At 42.0% G+C, this 14,045-nt stretch overlaps 1 protein-coding gene across 1 annotated transcript; it reads left to right on the top strand.

Moving 5' to 3' along the window:
* Positions 1-503: 503 nt before the first annotated feature.
* Positions 504-9,730, top strand: cUnh6orf136 (chromosome Un C6orf136 homolog). The gene is made up of 7 exons (XM_083982673.1): positions 504-790; positions 2,259-2,513; positions 3,757-4,452; positions 6,759-6,847; positions 8,086-8,286; positions 8,446-8,515; positions 9,184-9,730. Exons 2-7 carry the CDS (start codon positions 2,415-2,417, stop codon positions 9,325-9,327), a joined length of 1,299 nt encoding a protein of 432 aa, XP_083838799.1. The 5' UTR covers positions 504-790; positions 2,259-2,414; the 3' UTR covers positions 9,328-9,730.
* The last annotated feature ends 4,315 nt before the right edge of the window (positions 9,731-14,045 follow it).

Below are 14,045 nucleotides of genomic sequence, written 5' to 3' on the forward strand. Positions count from 1 at the left end.
AGCCTTTTGTTATGGTATCAAGCATAGGAGCATATAAGCAACCTGTTTCTCTGTGTCTCTAAAAAGTCTGAAGGCTCCATGAAAAACCATCTCAGGTCTAATGATGAAATCGGAATAGGAAATAATGTAGTTGATAAAAAAGAATGATTGACATTAGTTTTTTGATGTGTTTTGCTGGATAATTAGAGTCTTTCCATGTGCATAAGCTTCAAAATATTGCACGTTTGAGAACAATATAGCCCTGTTTTCCACTACAGTGGACAAAAAAAAAAAAAAATCCTGAGAGCGACCAAGTTGTTTGAGCGAAAATAGTAGGCTATTATTATTATTTTTATAAGTAGCCTATTAGTACCTCCGTAACTAGTAGACTTTATTTAATTATTTCATTTATTAATTTATTTTTATTGAGTGAGAGTGGTAGGCTATACACACTCCTAACCAGTCGGTGGCGGTAATGCACTGAAACGCTGTTTGCCAACCTCCATAAAACCGAAAGAGGAAGAAGAAGCAGCATCGCTGTTTCCCACGGCCGTGAACGCAGCACGACTATTGGCTGCGTGCAGCGGCTGTGTTTGGCCCGGTTTGGCCCGGCAAGGACACACAGGGGCTGGAATGACATTTGTGTGAGTTAGCTCAGTAGCGCTAACTAGCTCGTCACCAGCGTTAACGTAACCAAGCCGTGACTAAACCTCTCCCTGGGAGGCCTAGAGGAGGAGGTGGAGGAGAGGAGGAGGAGTAGCAGCACTGCACCACAACCAGGCGGACTTCGGCAGGATTGTGTCCGTTAAAGGTAACACCTCAGGCGGGGACGTTCTGCTTCATCCAGCCGGTAGCTAGCCGGGGTTAGCCTAGCGTGCTAGCAGCTGTCATTGGCTGTCACGGTGAGCTAACGGGCATGGACGTTAGTGTCAACGGTTAAGGAAAGATATGTCGACCCTGTGTCTGTTTCAGGAGGAAAAACACAAAGCAACCGACAGAAAACCCTGATCGAAACTGAATATCGATTAAGTGGCAGGTTTGTAATGCAGCACCGACAGACAGCATGTGAAACTCATGTGGGCTAATGTGAGAAAAAATACCGGCGTTATTAACCTCTCCTTGTTGTTGGGGTCAGGTTTTGTTTCTTTTTAAAGTTTACAACAATAAAATAAATGTTTTATCTCTGCTCTGCCATCAAATGATCGATTCATGCTGTAATAATAATAATTCAGGTGTTGCCATTTCTAGAAATGACCAGCAGCACCATCCAATTAACACTAGCAGAGGACATTTAGTTAAGTAAACCTGCTGTATTTGCAGTACATTGTATTACAGCTGCAACTAGCTGCTCTATTTTCAATTTAAATTATTACTATGTATCTCTATATGCTGCTAGTAAGTTATTCATTATGTGGTTTTAAAATCCCAGAAAGGACAACTTGCCCTTCACATATGAGGTCTTTACTCAGGTTGCATTCACTGAGCAGATTTATGTTGCAGTGATGTGAGTATGCTCATGTCTGGTAAAAGAAAAGAAAAGAGAAAAATCAGCCTCTGCTGTCACTGTGTAGTCTCTGATTATAAACTTGTGGTCTGCTGCAGGTCATGTGCTCCTGGCATCGGCTCAGAAAAAACCTCAGTGGATCCAAGTCAGAGAAAAATCCATCAGTGCTTTCAACTTGCATTTGCTTCACCTTTTGTATTTCCCAAAAAACCCAAATTCAGTATCTGCCATTAAATCAGTCCACAACTCATTGTGGACCTAATTATTGTTCAAGAATAGCTGGTTAAGTGTCCACGTATAGCTGTTTTTTTTTACAGTGAAAGAATAAACACAACTCTGCAGTTCCTTTCAGTCTTGTTTCTCCGAGTGCAGCAACCCAAAACCTAAACCAGGTGCTCAGTCTTTTAATTATAAAAACACTTAAAGAGCTGCATTGATTGGTACTTTATCTACTGGTGGGGCGATGAAATACGATCTAGGACCATTCAAGAGTGATGAGTTTTCAAACACTGTGCAATAATTCATTAGCGTGTCTGACAAAAAATAGTGCAAAACTTTGAAAACATATCTTTTTTTTAATCCTCCTTATCAGGACTGTGAGGATTTTCACTATTGATGAATATGCCAATATTCTCTGTTAATATTTTGTTTGCAAATTGACACCAAATATTGAAGAAAATAATCTTCACAATTGACCAACGTGCTTTCAAATTCCCAAAGAATATTTCTTTATCTCATGATGACGCTTTGCTCTCTCTCCTCTCTGTGGTCTCAGGTTTGTGGAGGTGGAAACGCTGCTGCTGCTGTAGCCGGGAGTCGTCCAGAGACACGAGGTCCTAAGGACACAGTGTGTGTGTGTGTCCTTGTGGCATCCTCTGTGCTGCGGGTGATGCTCAGCTTGTGACTGGGGTTGCCTCGGCCCCTGTGGTGAATGGCTGTGAGCAGAGGGGGTGTCGCCTTCTGGGTGGGTTGTGTCCGCAGCCATGGCAGAGGGCAACCCATCCGAAAACAGAGCTGGACTCTCAGCCAGGTGAGGGCTCTGCTTTCAGTACACACTTTAATAGTGGGTAAGGCTGTTTTGTGCCTTTTTAGTGATAGTAGTAGTAGTGAAAATGGACAGGAAATGAGGGAAACAATGTCCAATTGGTTTGACCATATTTGTGCAATTTAACTTATAGCATAAGGTACTGTAGGTCTCTCCTCATCTACACATGTACAAAAACAACAGATGAAGAGGGTGCAGACTCGGAGAGACGGACGGAAAATGAATTAGCACTTATTTAAAGCTAACTTTATGCCTGTGCTTATTGGTCAAGAAGGTTTTCGTTAAAAGTCTGAAGTTGCACAAACACTAGAAGGGACCAAGACCACACCAGCTGAGACACCAGTGCTACCAGTGGGACAGAGAGTCGGTCTGGAGCCCTGGATAAGATGCAGCATTCAGTATAATTCACACAGTTTTATTATACATCAGAGTAAAGCCTTTTGTAATGAAACATCAACATTAAACCAGTATGTGAAGTGTTGCTGTTCGTAGTTATGTTGTTCAAAAACAGAAAAAGATGCCCACAGAAAGGACTTTTAATCCTGGACAGAGCAACGTTTCGATCTGTGAGACCTTCGTCAGGCAGAGGATGAGGCAGCGAGTTCAAAAAACCTTTTAAATAGACCATACACAAGCAAAAATAACCAATAAGAGCCAAGGTGATTCATCACTACAGGCTGTATGTGGGTAGGTGATCATCACTTTAAAGCAGTGATTCTCAACCTCGTGGCCCCATTTTGACATGCGCCAGCTCAGATATTTTTATATGCTGCATTTTATTTGAACTCGATTTATATTTGAGAAAGTGAACATATAGAATATAGTTGTTTAAGATTATGTTTGGTGTTTTTAATCATAGTTTTAAAAAGAATAATTCGTTTTCTCCTGATTACTAGACATTTCGGGCGACCCCAGGGTTGAAAAACACTGCTTTAAAGGGACAAGGCACCACAGACAGAAAGTAGTGGATAAAAACATTACTAAGAATGGAACAACACATAAAAAGGACTGAAGTGAACATTGAGGGTCTTATTTATTAGATTGCCTCAATACCTATACATAAATATGCAAATCTATATGCATGCATACAGTATACAAGGATGATCCCAGGCTGCCACAAGAGAATCACAACAGAGTAGATAATACACTGGAAAACATTAGACAGATGATTGAAAAGGGGAGTTATGTTGTTAAAAATCATTTCACATTGTCATCATTGCTTCCTCAGGCCTTCGACTGGCTGTGGATCCGTCAGACACGGCCGCTGAGCAGTGCATCATGGGCCCTGGCTCCCCCCAACAGCCTGCGGTACCAGAACGTGAAGCAGCCGGTGCTGTCCCACCCGTTCCACAACGCCAGCCAGGCGCAGAGAGGAGCGTGCTTCGAGGAGGACTGGGAGGAGGCGCTGGGCGTGTGCGTGCTGGTGCGCCAGGGCGAGGCGGACGGCCTGCACACGCTGCTGGAGATCCCTCTGTTTGGCCACAATAAACTAGGAGAGCTCCTCGCCCTGGGGCCGCACCGGTCGTCCGACTTCTCCTTCGCGCTGACCACGGTGGACGGCAGCAGGGAGGACGACATCAGCATGGACAGCCTCCGGAGGAACAGCGCTGATGCTGCAAAGAGAGAACACGGTTGTTTCAGAAGCCTGTTTGAAGCGGAGAGGTGTCCTGCGCCGTTCATGTACGGCTCCCAGTTTTATTGTTTTCACTGCCCGGGCACCGAGCCGGTAGCCGGCGGCGGCGGCGGCGGTGAGCTGAGAGCGAAGCAGGATCGTTTTGGACTTGAGGACAAGCTGGTGGAGCTTCCTGTGCTGCGTCCCTCCGCTCTGTGTAGCCTTACGGAGAGAGCAGAGGGGGGGCAGGCTGACGGAGACAGCGAAGGAGAGGAGAAAATGGACGAGATGTATGAAAAACTGAGGATGGAGGTAAGAATCATCTAATAACATGTTACACAGGAGCTGAAGGGTGAGTTTCACCTGTAAAACATGACAAAATAAACCAGAAGTGGAAAGATTTTATTCAGGAATTGATTACGAGCAAGTAGCAGATGTAAGGATGTCAGGTGTTACTGTATGTGGTCTTTCTGGTAATAAATGTTTTTCTTGTAGTAATGTCGCTGGTGAGAAGACTCAAAATCTTCCCAAGGATATTTGTCTTATTTCTAGTCAAAACAATTCTCATTATACTTAAAATAAGACTCATCACATTAAAAAGTAGATTGTTTTTAGACACTTTTTACTTCTTTGAAGCATATTTTCACTTCAAATAAGTAGAAACATCTTATAGTGGAGCAGGTCTTTCTTTCTTATTACAAGCACAAAAAACTTGCTTTCACTGGCAGATTTTTCACTTATTTCAAGTGAAAATTTGTTTGAAACAAGTGAAAATTATCTGGAAAACAAGTTAATTTTTAGGTGATGAGTCTTATTTTAAGTGGGAAGAGATGAGTTTCACTAGAAATGAGACATTTTGACAAGAAATAAGACAAATATTCTTGGAAAGATTTTGAGTTTTTGCAGAGTAACAACTGTAGGATTTAATGAAAACTTGTGAGTGTTGATGTGCAGAGCAGCCAACTAAGGTTTTGAATCCAGGTTTCAAAGTTGCAGTAAAAATGTTTGATCAGGACCTTGGAGACTCGGACGTCCGTGTTCAGATGCAACAGATGTGATGATTAAGCCTCTGTCCGTGTCTCCCAGTTCCTCCCTGTTGTTCCCGTCAGCTGCTTCCTCAGCTGTGGAGGGATGAGAAGTTGGGAAAAGTTGTGTGATTCATTCATAAGAAATTAGGACTTTGGTCAGTTTACACTTTTTTTTCTGTGTTTTTCACCCTCTTCCTGCTCAGGTTTGAGTGAAATATGTTTCATACCTGAGCAGGTCCAGGTAGGAGGTACAGTAGGTAGGGATTCATGATAACTATTGGTACAGATAATTATCGGCCCGATATTGACTGATAATTAATTATCAGTCTCTATTCTAATTATCGGCCAAAATACATAGACAAGTTCGATAATTCAGTTTTTTGCTGATTATTTAGCCAACAATGCCTTGATTTCGCTCTTTGTTTGCCATCTGAGTTGATTTGAAACGATAACAAATATTGATTTTTGAAGAGTCATAACTGTTCCTGTTTTTGTTGTGATTACAGTAGTGATGTCGATTATATTATTTGGTTGAGTCAGAGGCAGAGCTATGATGTTAAATTCATCTTAATTCACTACATCTTAGTCTTTCTTATCTTCAGCTGTGTATATAAACTGTTAAAAATGTCAGGGATAATCGGTTGAAAAGAAGAGTTATCGTTCATCCGTAGTAGGAGGCGTGTTGAGATGACACAGCTCAGAGTGACTTGTCTGTATTTGTGTGGAACTGGGTCTTGTAATAAAATCAACTCACTAGAGTGAAGTCGCTGCAAGAATCAGTGAGAACAAAATTAACAGTTTATGATACAGTCACTTTTTTTCTTTTTATTTATACCACTGATACCGACTGTCTGTGAGTGACATCTGCTGATCCACAGTCAGTACCGTTAATTTTCGTCTGAATTGCAGTTGGTGTTAATTTTATCAGTCTCACACACTTTGACTAAACTACCAGATTAATAACCACAGGGGATTGGTTTATGGTTTATCAAAGACCAGGAGCGTTACAGTAATGCTGATCTACTTACTGTATCATGGATTCGTAATGAAAATTGCTTGGTCATGATTGGTGGCTGATCAATAGGGGCCATTTCTCTAAATAACTGTAGCAAATACACAAAAGTAAAACATTTTTCAGTGTTGGTTTATTAGAGATCATTCATTCTGCTGTGCAATATTTAATGTGATCAACTGTTTAACTGAATTTTTCTGGGTTTTTGTGACCTCAGTGAGCAGATGCACGATGAACCAGATGGCAGCGATATATAACAATGATTTTCCTATTTCTTGAACAGAAGCCAGTGTTTGACTCGGCTCTGTGTGTACTTAATGCCTCCAGTATTTCTGACTGACTGTTTAATCTATAAATGTGACCGCTGAGCATTTGGAAACATTGACGAAAACTTTCAGTAACACACTTCAACATTTATTGTGCAATGTAGAGATGAGTGACGCTCTTGCTGCGCTGCTGTCGTTTATCACAGCTTCATCGAGATCGAATCTATCGTCCAGCAGCTCTTGTGTCACTTTGCTTCACTCTTTGTCGTTGTCCTGAAAACTAATGACGTGAATTTTCTGTTTGTTTTGCAGCTTCCAAGTTTCTTTGTAAAGAACCATGATTACACCATGTACTCGAGTGATTTGGAGTTCATCAATGGCCTATTGAATACCAAGACCAGGTGAATCTGCTTGTTCACTTTGAGCTAATGGTGATGCATCGTATTTAACGGGGCCTGGGGCTACATTTTTCTAGTACTGATGAGCTCCAACGCTCTGCTCTTAGTGTAAAGAGGAATCTGACAGCACTTTGGCACAGCATGTAAAGTTTTGCATATCATAGTGGGTGTGAAACATCTGATATTACATTCTTTGTTCCCTAATAATCGGATCAGATCTGATGAGTCACCGCTGAGCTCTGTCATGTTTCTTTGTCTTGTAGTGCTGTAATGTTCGGGTTTGTTCCTTGTGTCGTGCTTGTTTCTTTTAGATGTTCGTCTTCTAATATTACCTCTGTTTTATGATGCTTCCGCCTTCCGGGCGACCCTCAGTAACCACGGTAACCCTGTGTTTTAACGTCACAATGGCTTGAAATGAAGTCTCCAGAAATGCAGGTTTATGCAACGTGTGCAGGCTAAAGAGTTTTGTATATGAGGCGGCAGAAACAGGAGCGATCTCTGAAAACAGACAGTGAAAGTCCGTCTCACAAACAGATCTACAACATAATAGTTATATTTAAAGGGATAGTTCAACATTTTGGCAAATCCGCCCATGCCATAATCCCTATAGTTTTAGGAGTAGGTTCGTTACCTTTATTTGTTGGTGCAAGTTATTTTTAGAACGGCGGAGCAGAGCCGTGAGCTGCTCAGAGCTACGCTACGGGGGCTAATGGGATTTCTTGGTTTCCCTCATCAAACTCATCAAATACACAATCCAACAACTCCAAAACACTCACGTGGACAAGTTGTGACCTGCACATTCATCACGCTATGAGATAATAACAGAACGATACGAGACAGAGTTGTTTTAGAGGTAAATGCAAAGACTGCTTGCCGAAAAACTGCCCAGACTGGAACGTGCATCAGCGGTTTTGCATGAATTTACCTCGAAAACAACTCCGTCTTATAACTTTCTGTTATTATCTCATAGCTTGGTGACTGTGCAGGTCAACTTGTCCACGAGAGCGTTTTGGAGTTGTTGGATTGTGTTGAACTATCCCTTTAAACATTGTATACAAACATGGGTTAATGATGAAAAGTAGGGTTACTTCTGTTCTCAATTTGTTTCCTTTTCTTTTCCAAAATAGCAATAAGCACAGATCCTATAAGTGGTATCCATAAAAGCACTGTTAAAATGCTTTGACTAAACACTATCCAAGTCTGCGCTCTCTGACTGTGACTGTGTGTGTGTGTTGGTGTAGAGGTCGTGTGTTGTACCAGCTCACCCTCTCCGTGTGGCGCCTGCTGTGTCTCTGTTACTACGCCGAGGCGCGGCTGGAGGTGCTGAAGCTCACCAAGCACATGGAGGACGGGACCATTAAGGCTCGCTGGAGGATCAGGGGCCTTCCTGTCCACTCGCTGCTGCTGCGCTTCTACCGCAAAGACAAGTCTCACCTGTACAGGTAACACAGTGAAAATGACGAGGCGTAGCTGGGGTCTTTCTGTAATTAACTGTTGTCAAAATCTTTGCTTTAACACGACATGCACCATTCAGATTGTTTGACTCCAGGCGTTTGAGGCTTTATAATCTGACTCTAAATCTCATCTCTCATCTGCTTCAGGTCATATGATGCATTCTCTACATTTTACATTGGACAAGATGGACTCATTCACTGTCATAAAGTTGAAAAGGTAAGCTAACTCCCAATACTAACTTCTCATACTTAGTCTTAAGTAGCTAAGCTGAAATGAAGATGAAGGGAAATGTTCAAGTTGTCAGACCTGAATTTGGCGTTGTCACTTGTCAGCACTGTCACCCTGAGTCGACAAGAGGAATGACTCAACTTCACATTGTCCACTCATGATGATGATGATTGTGTGTGTGTGTGTGCTTTAAGTTGAAACAAGTGGAAAAGAAAGTTCAGCACTGTCTGCATTTCCTCTAAACTCTGGAAAAAAAAAACAAGAAATGGTGACAGTTTAATACAACTAATGGCTATAAATACATTTAATTAATAGATGGAAGTGCTAATGCACCTAAAAGCTGTGTGTTTTTAGCTGCTAGGCAACGAAACAAGGGGGCAAAATCCTAAAATTGCAAATATCACTGACTGACTAATTATATTTTCACCGCTGGTCAGCAAATTGCAGAGCTGCAGTCTACTGAGCTGCTCTGGTTTGCAGGTTTTCAACTGTAGGGAAGAGGAGGAGCACTTCCAATACACTGCGCCTCATCTCCAATACAGCAAATAGGGTTATTATTACTAAAGGAGGCAGAGGAGGAACTAAACCACTATGACCAACGCTACATATCAAACAACCACAAAGCAGTCTGACTGTCTTCCATCTCTGTGTTCCAGGTGATGCCCGCTCAGCCTCCCGTTCTGCCCAGAGTGACGTCCCTCCTGGCCGGGGCTCTGGTGGCTCTGGGGGTGCAGGAGCATCGACCTGCTCTCAACCTGCTGCCCCTCCTCTTGTCCTCGCTTCGACAGAGCAGAAACTGACCCCGGGGTGACCATTAGAGGAATAACGGCCGGTGGGATCAACAAGAGTGTCTGAGGTCCACGTGACTCTGAGAAAAAAGAAAAAAGAAAAAGCTTTGTTCATTTTCAACATAGGAAAATTAACATGGAAGGTTCGAGCATTTTATTTTAAAGTCTCCTGTAGTTTCATCTGAATTAAATACAAAGTCAAGACCTTACACTGCTTTTCCATGACCTAACTGTAGTTTAGCTGTCGTTGGTAAACCTGCACACAGGCTCCGGGTGTCGCAGCGCTGTGGTTTCAGAACAGACGACCTGGTTTTTCCAAACTCGACAAATCTGAACATGAGAATGTGAAACAGCTTTTCTATCATTAACCTAAATATGAAAACAGTATGATCATCTGTGAGGTAGCATGAGTAACCAGTAAAGTGTAGTGCTAACCTCCGCAGTAGCATCACATTATCTCACATGGACACACCACTCGAAGCTGCCAGTGAAGTCACCTCACTCCTCCTCCTCCTCCATCATAAAGCACTACTTCAATATTTTGGGAAATAAGATGAGAAGGTGGATGTCAATTCTTTGTGTTTGAGAGAAATTACTGTACTTTTCAACCAGGGTCATAATAATGTCTATTCTCATGCTAAATCTAACCTGACAGGACTCAAATCTTAGACTTCATCTCAAAGTAATTATGTCTGGCTGATGCTATTGACTTGATTTGATTTGATTCAATATGGAGTCCGATCGCAACGTCAGTTCTGCTTGGATATGAGCAAGGGTCAATTTAAGCTGTAAATTGTTCTTAATATTAATCATGTTTACAAATGAACACAAAGCAGTTACATTGATGCAGTTTAGACACATTTCAAGAAAATAAATATGTAAGTGATGTGATGCTGGTGCACAAAGTGTGTATGACACGGCTTCTTCTTGCAAATGGTCGGAAACACACTGGATGTGTAGCTGCTGCTGACTACATGGTTTTTGTTAACAGGATACTTCTGTGTATCGTACAGTAGCTGAGTTCACATCATGTCTCTTAAGAAAAAAACTCATATGGACATTAACAAGACTGGATTTCCAGCAAAGGGTCTTAAAATGAATCAAACTAATTTATAATTAATAAATCCAACATTCCTGTAACCTGCAAACTCCATGTAGAGAGACAGAGCTGCAACATCAGCAGCAACACACACCCACACTGTGTTCCTGACTCTGCTTTTTGTCTGGCTCTTCTTCACTCTCTATAGTGGAGCCATGTCTGCCATCTTTCAATCTCACCACCCTCCTCACCAAACCATCTTTTTTTTTTTTTTTTTTTTTTTTAAATCATGTTGGGATTTTATGTGTGGATTTCAAATGAAGATCAGTTTGAATCTGAGATTTATTTTTTAAAAGACAGATCAGTTCATTTGTGTGTTTCTGGATCAGCTGTCGTAGCTGATCCTTAGTGGATCTGTCAGACCAGTTGACGAGTGCAGTTGACTTGGAGACGAACACAAAAATCAGTCGCCAGTAACTCTTGAATGTCACAGAACCACTCTGTCTTTAAGGTTCAGGGGGGAGCTGTAATCTGGACCTATTTCTTGACAAACTATTTGTTTATTGATTGATATATCTGCTCAGTTCTATTGGAGTGGTATTAATTGATCTATGACAGTACCAAACCCCGGAGGCCTCCCCATGACCCGTAGTCAGACCAGCCGTGTAGTTAACGCACATAAACCGGACCCAGAACCACAGGCTGCCTGTTATGTCATATGTATGTATGATTGTGAACACAGTAAACTAACGAGCTGCAGTGTGTTAACCAGCTTTAGAGTTGCAGTTTTTTTTAACTGTGTGCAGATCCAGACCTTACTTGTCAGTTTCACGGTGGCTTCATCATAAAAATATCGACACCTACCCGGGCCTGGGTCTGAGTCCGGGTCCGGATCCTCATGTAGCAGCCCCAGCATTATGTATTGGTACACTTTCACTTTCTACAGTTATGACTTGAACTTTTAACTCTACGTAGACTGAAATCTTAATTCGTCTCATCAGAGGAGCTATTGTCTTTATGCAGCATTGGGAAGATTTTCTGGTGTGAAGTGTTGTGGATGTGATACTGCTGATCAAAGAGCCTATTTTTGCTAAATGAAGCCTATTTGTGTGTAAATCGCAGTTGAGTGCGTGACGGCAGCGTAAGGATCTGGTTCATTACATTTCACTTAAACACTTAGAGCAGGACACACACACACACACCAATAAAACAGATTGCACATGTTCAAATTAGACCTTGCTTGCTTCACACACTATACAACAAATCACTAACCTACCAGAAAACAGAAGTCAGTAACTACATGTACTTGAATGATTATAAAACGTTGCAGATTGAAGGTGTCGACTTGTTTTTGCTTCCTCCTGGCTGCAGCAGTCTTTGTCTATATGTAGAAGTGATGAATCTTTCCTTAAAGTTCATTCATGGTGTTGCCCTCAGGCTGTGTCCAAATCACTATGCATTGTAGTTTTGAAACGTGTCTCTGTTGTTAGATTTGCTCCACAGTTTTCCAGCTCCAGAAAGAGACACTGTCGGAAACTCTTGTCAGTACGTGTTAGTTTGAAAGCTCTGGGTTTGTGTTGTGTAGTTTGGACGGATAAAAACCCTTTGGACTGACTCGTTGTCCTTGTTAAGTTAAATCCATTTTTAATGTTCAACTGTCTTAATTGTTTCTTATTTGTGGTATTTTCTGCAGCTTAATTGAACTGCTTCCTGTTAGACCGGCCCAGTCCAGAAGGGTCACGCTGTTAGGTGTTAGCATGGATATGGAGCTAAAACACTCAATTAAAACATAACCAAAATGCAGATGTAGCTTGTGACACAATCATTACTCATATAATGATTGACACAAATGACAGTTGTTCAAAAATGTCCAGTATTATATAGTATTGCATTATTTGTCAGGATATTTGTGAGTGTGGCTGTAGTGAGTCGCTATCGGAAAGTGGCGAGATGGGCGAAGGGCCGGCTAGCTGGTTAGCATGCTACTGGAACTTCAGCAGAGTAAAAGTCGTGATGTGAAAGAGACAGGAGTTAAGAGAAGTTCAGAATAAAATAAAGTTTGATGTTGACAACGATTCTTCTGGTAACCAAACAGCTGCTAATGCTTAAGCTAGCTACGCAGCCGCAGGAGCTAAACTTGCACCTCAGTCACTTTGTGTGTGAACATGCCAAAGCAGCACCATGAATGTCTTTGAGGAGAGGAAGTGCATGTTATCCCTGTTTCTAGTCTAGTCTAGTCTTGCTTGCACCAACATGCTCTTTCATACACACCTCTTTTCTTTTTCTTCTTTCTAATTTGCTGGATGTCTCGTCACAGTTTTGGCCACATTTGCAGACGTTCGCCATCTTCGAAAACACCACCAATATAATACTATGATCAAAAAAGTCTCAGTAGTTTTTTGACAAATGTTCAGCTTAGCTAAGAGAAGTACATTGCACTCAACGAGCACTTTATTAGGAACACTTGCTTCTTCACCCAGTTATTCAGTCACATGACGGCAGCAGTTAAACGTACTATAGGCTAAACTCTGTGATCTCATGATTGTTGGTGTCAGGACTTTTGAGTGTTTGCCAAACTAATTTTCACTTGGCTTGGGTCTGCACATGAGAGCTGTTGACAAGGAAACTCTAGAGTATTTCCAGACTTATTCTTCAACCCTTTATCGTCTCCTGTTGTTCTAGCCTGAGGATTGGAAATTCACCATCAGCCCCACAGCTCAGCTTTCATTATTGAGGGATATTGACTCAAAAAAAGCATCCAGATGTTCTTATCAAGGCTCTGACCTGGGTTGGGCCTCCTACTACTTAGGCTCAGTCCTTACTACAGCACCCGTCTGACTCAAGACACCCTTTGCTGTATATCAAGCCCCCCGCTCTCTTTCTTCACTCCCTCGCTGTTCCTATCAAATTAAAACCAAAAACTGAAAAATAAAGCTCCGACCTGTAGTAACAGCACCCCTGTTCGTCATCACTGCGAAACACCAAGACGTCTCTGTACCGGAGCAGTTTCTAATCTATTCAACTGTGATTTAGCTGTGAAATTGTGCCTAAATGAGTAGGTGTATGTACTCAAGAGTGACAAGGGTTGTTTGGGGGGGGGCGGGGCTCAAGCATCTGTTGTGATATCGCTGTAAAGTTTCTCACAGCTCAATCATATTTAGTGCTTCTCCAAACTGAGCAATAAAGCATGCTGTAACAGTAGCTGTGGTGCATCGGGATCGAACACGGTCTGGTGTGTATTTATCAGTCATGCGCCTGTGTTAGAAAAAACATGACTCGTCAGGTCCTGTGTTGCTTAATTCCCGTATATACTGCAATAACTCCCCGTGTGAATCCTGGTTGTGTGAATAAACTTATGATTAATAAAGAGAAGTGTTTGTCATTCTTGGGTGATGATGGTGTGAAATGAGTGTGTGTGTGGTGGAGGTCAACTTTGGTCCGAAGGAGGATGAACAACAGTGATGGCTGCCTCTTATCAAGAAGACGGTCATTGATGTTAAGAGGTCTAAACCTACACTTCAGTCAGTCAACGAATAAGAGAAGGACATTGAGGTGGTTCACAATTAAATAGGTGAGGAACTGGACATGAAACAGGACACAGATGAATCTACCTGAAGGGACAGAGGTGTCTCTTTTTTCCTCCGGGGACTCGGGTCCTTTGACATCTGCACTGAAATGTAGGTCAACTTAG

This window comes from Trachurus trachurus (assembly GCF_905171665.1).
Source record: "Trachurus trachurus genome assembly, chromosome: 11".
Lineage (NCBI taxonomy): Eukaryota > Metazoa > Chordata > Actinopteri > Carangiformes > Carangidae > Trachurus > Trachurus trachurus.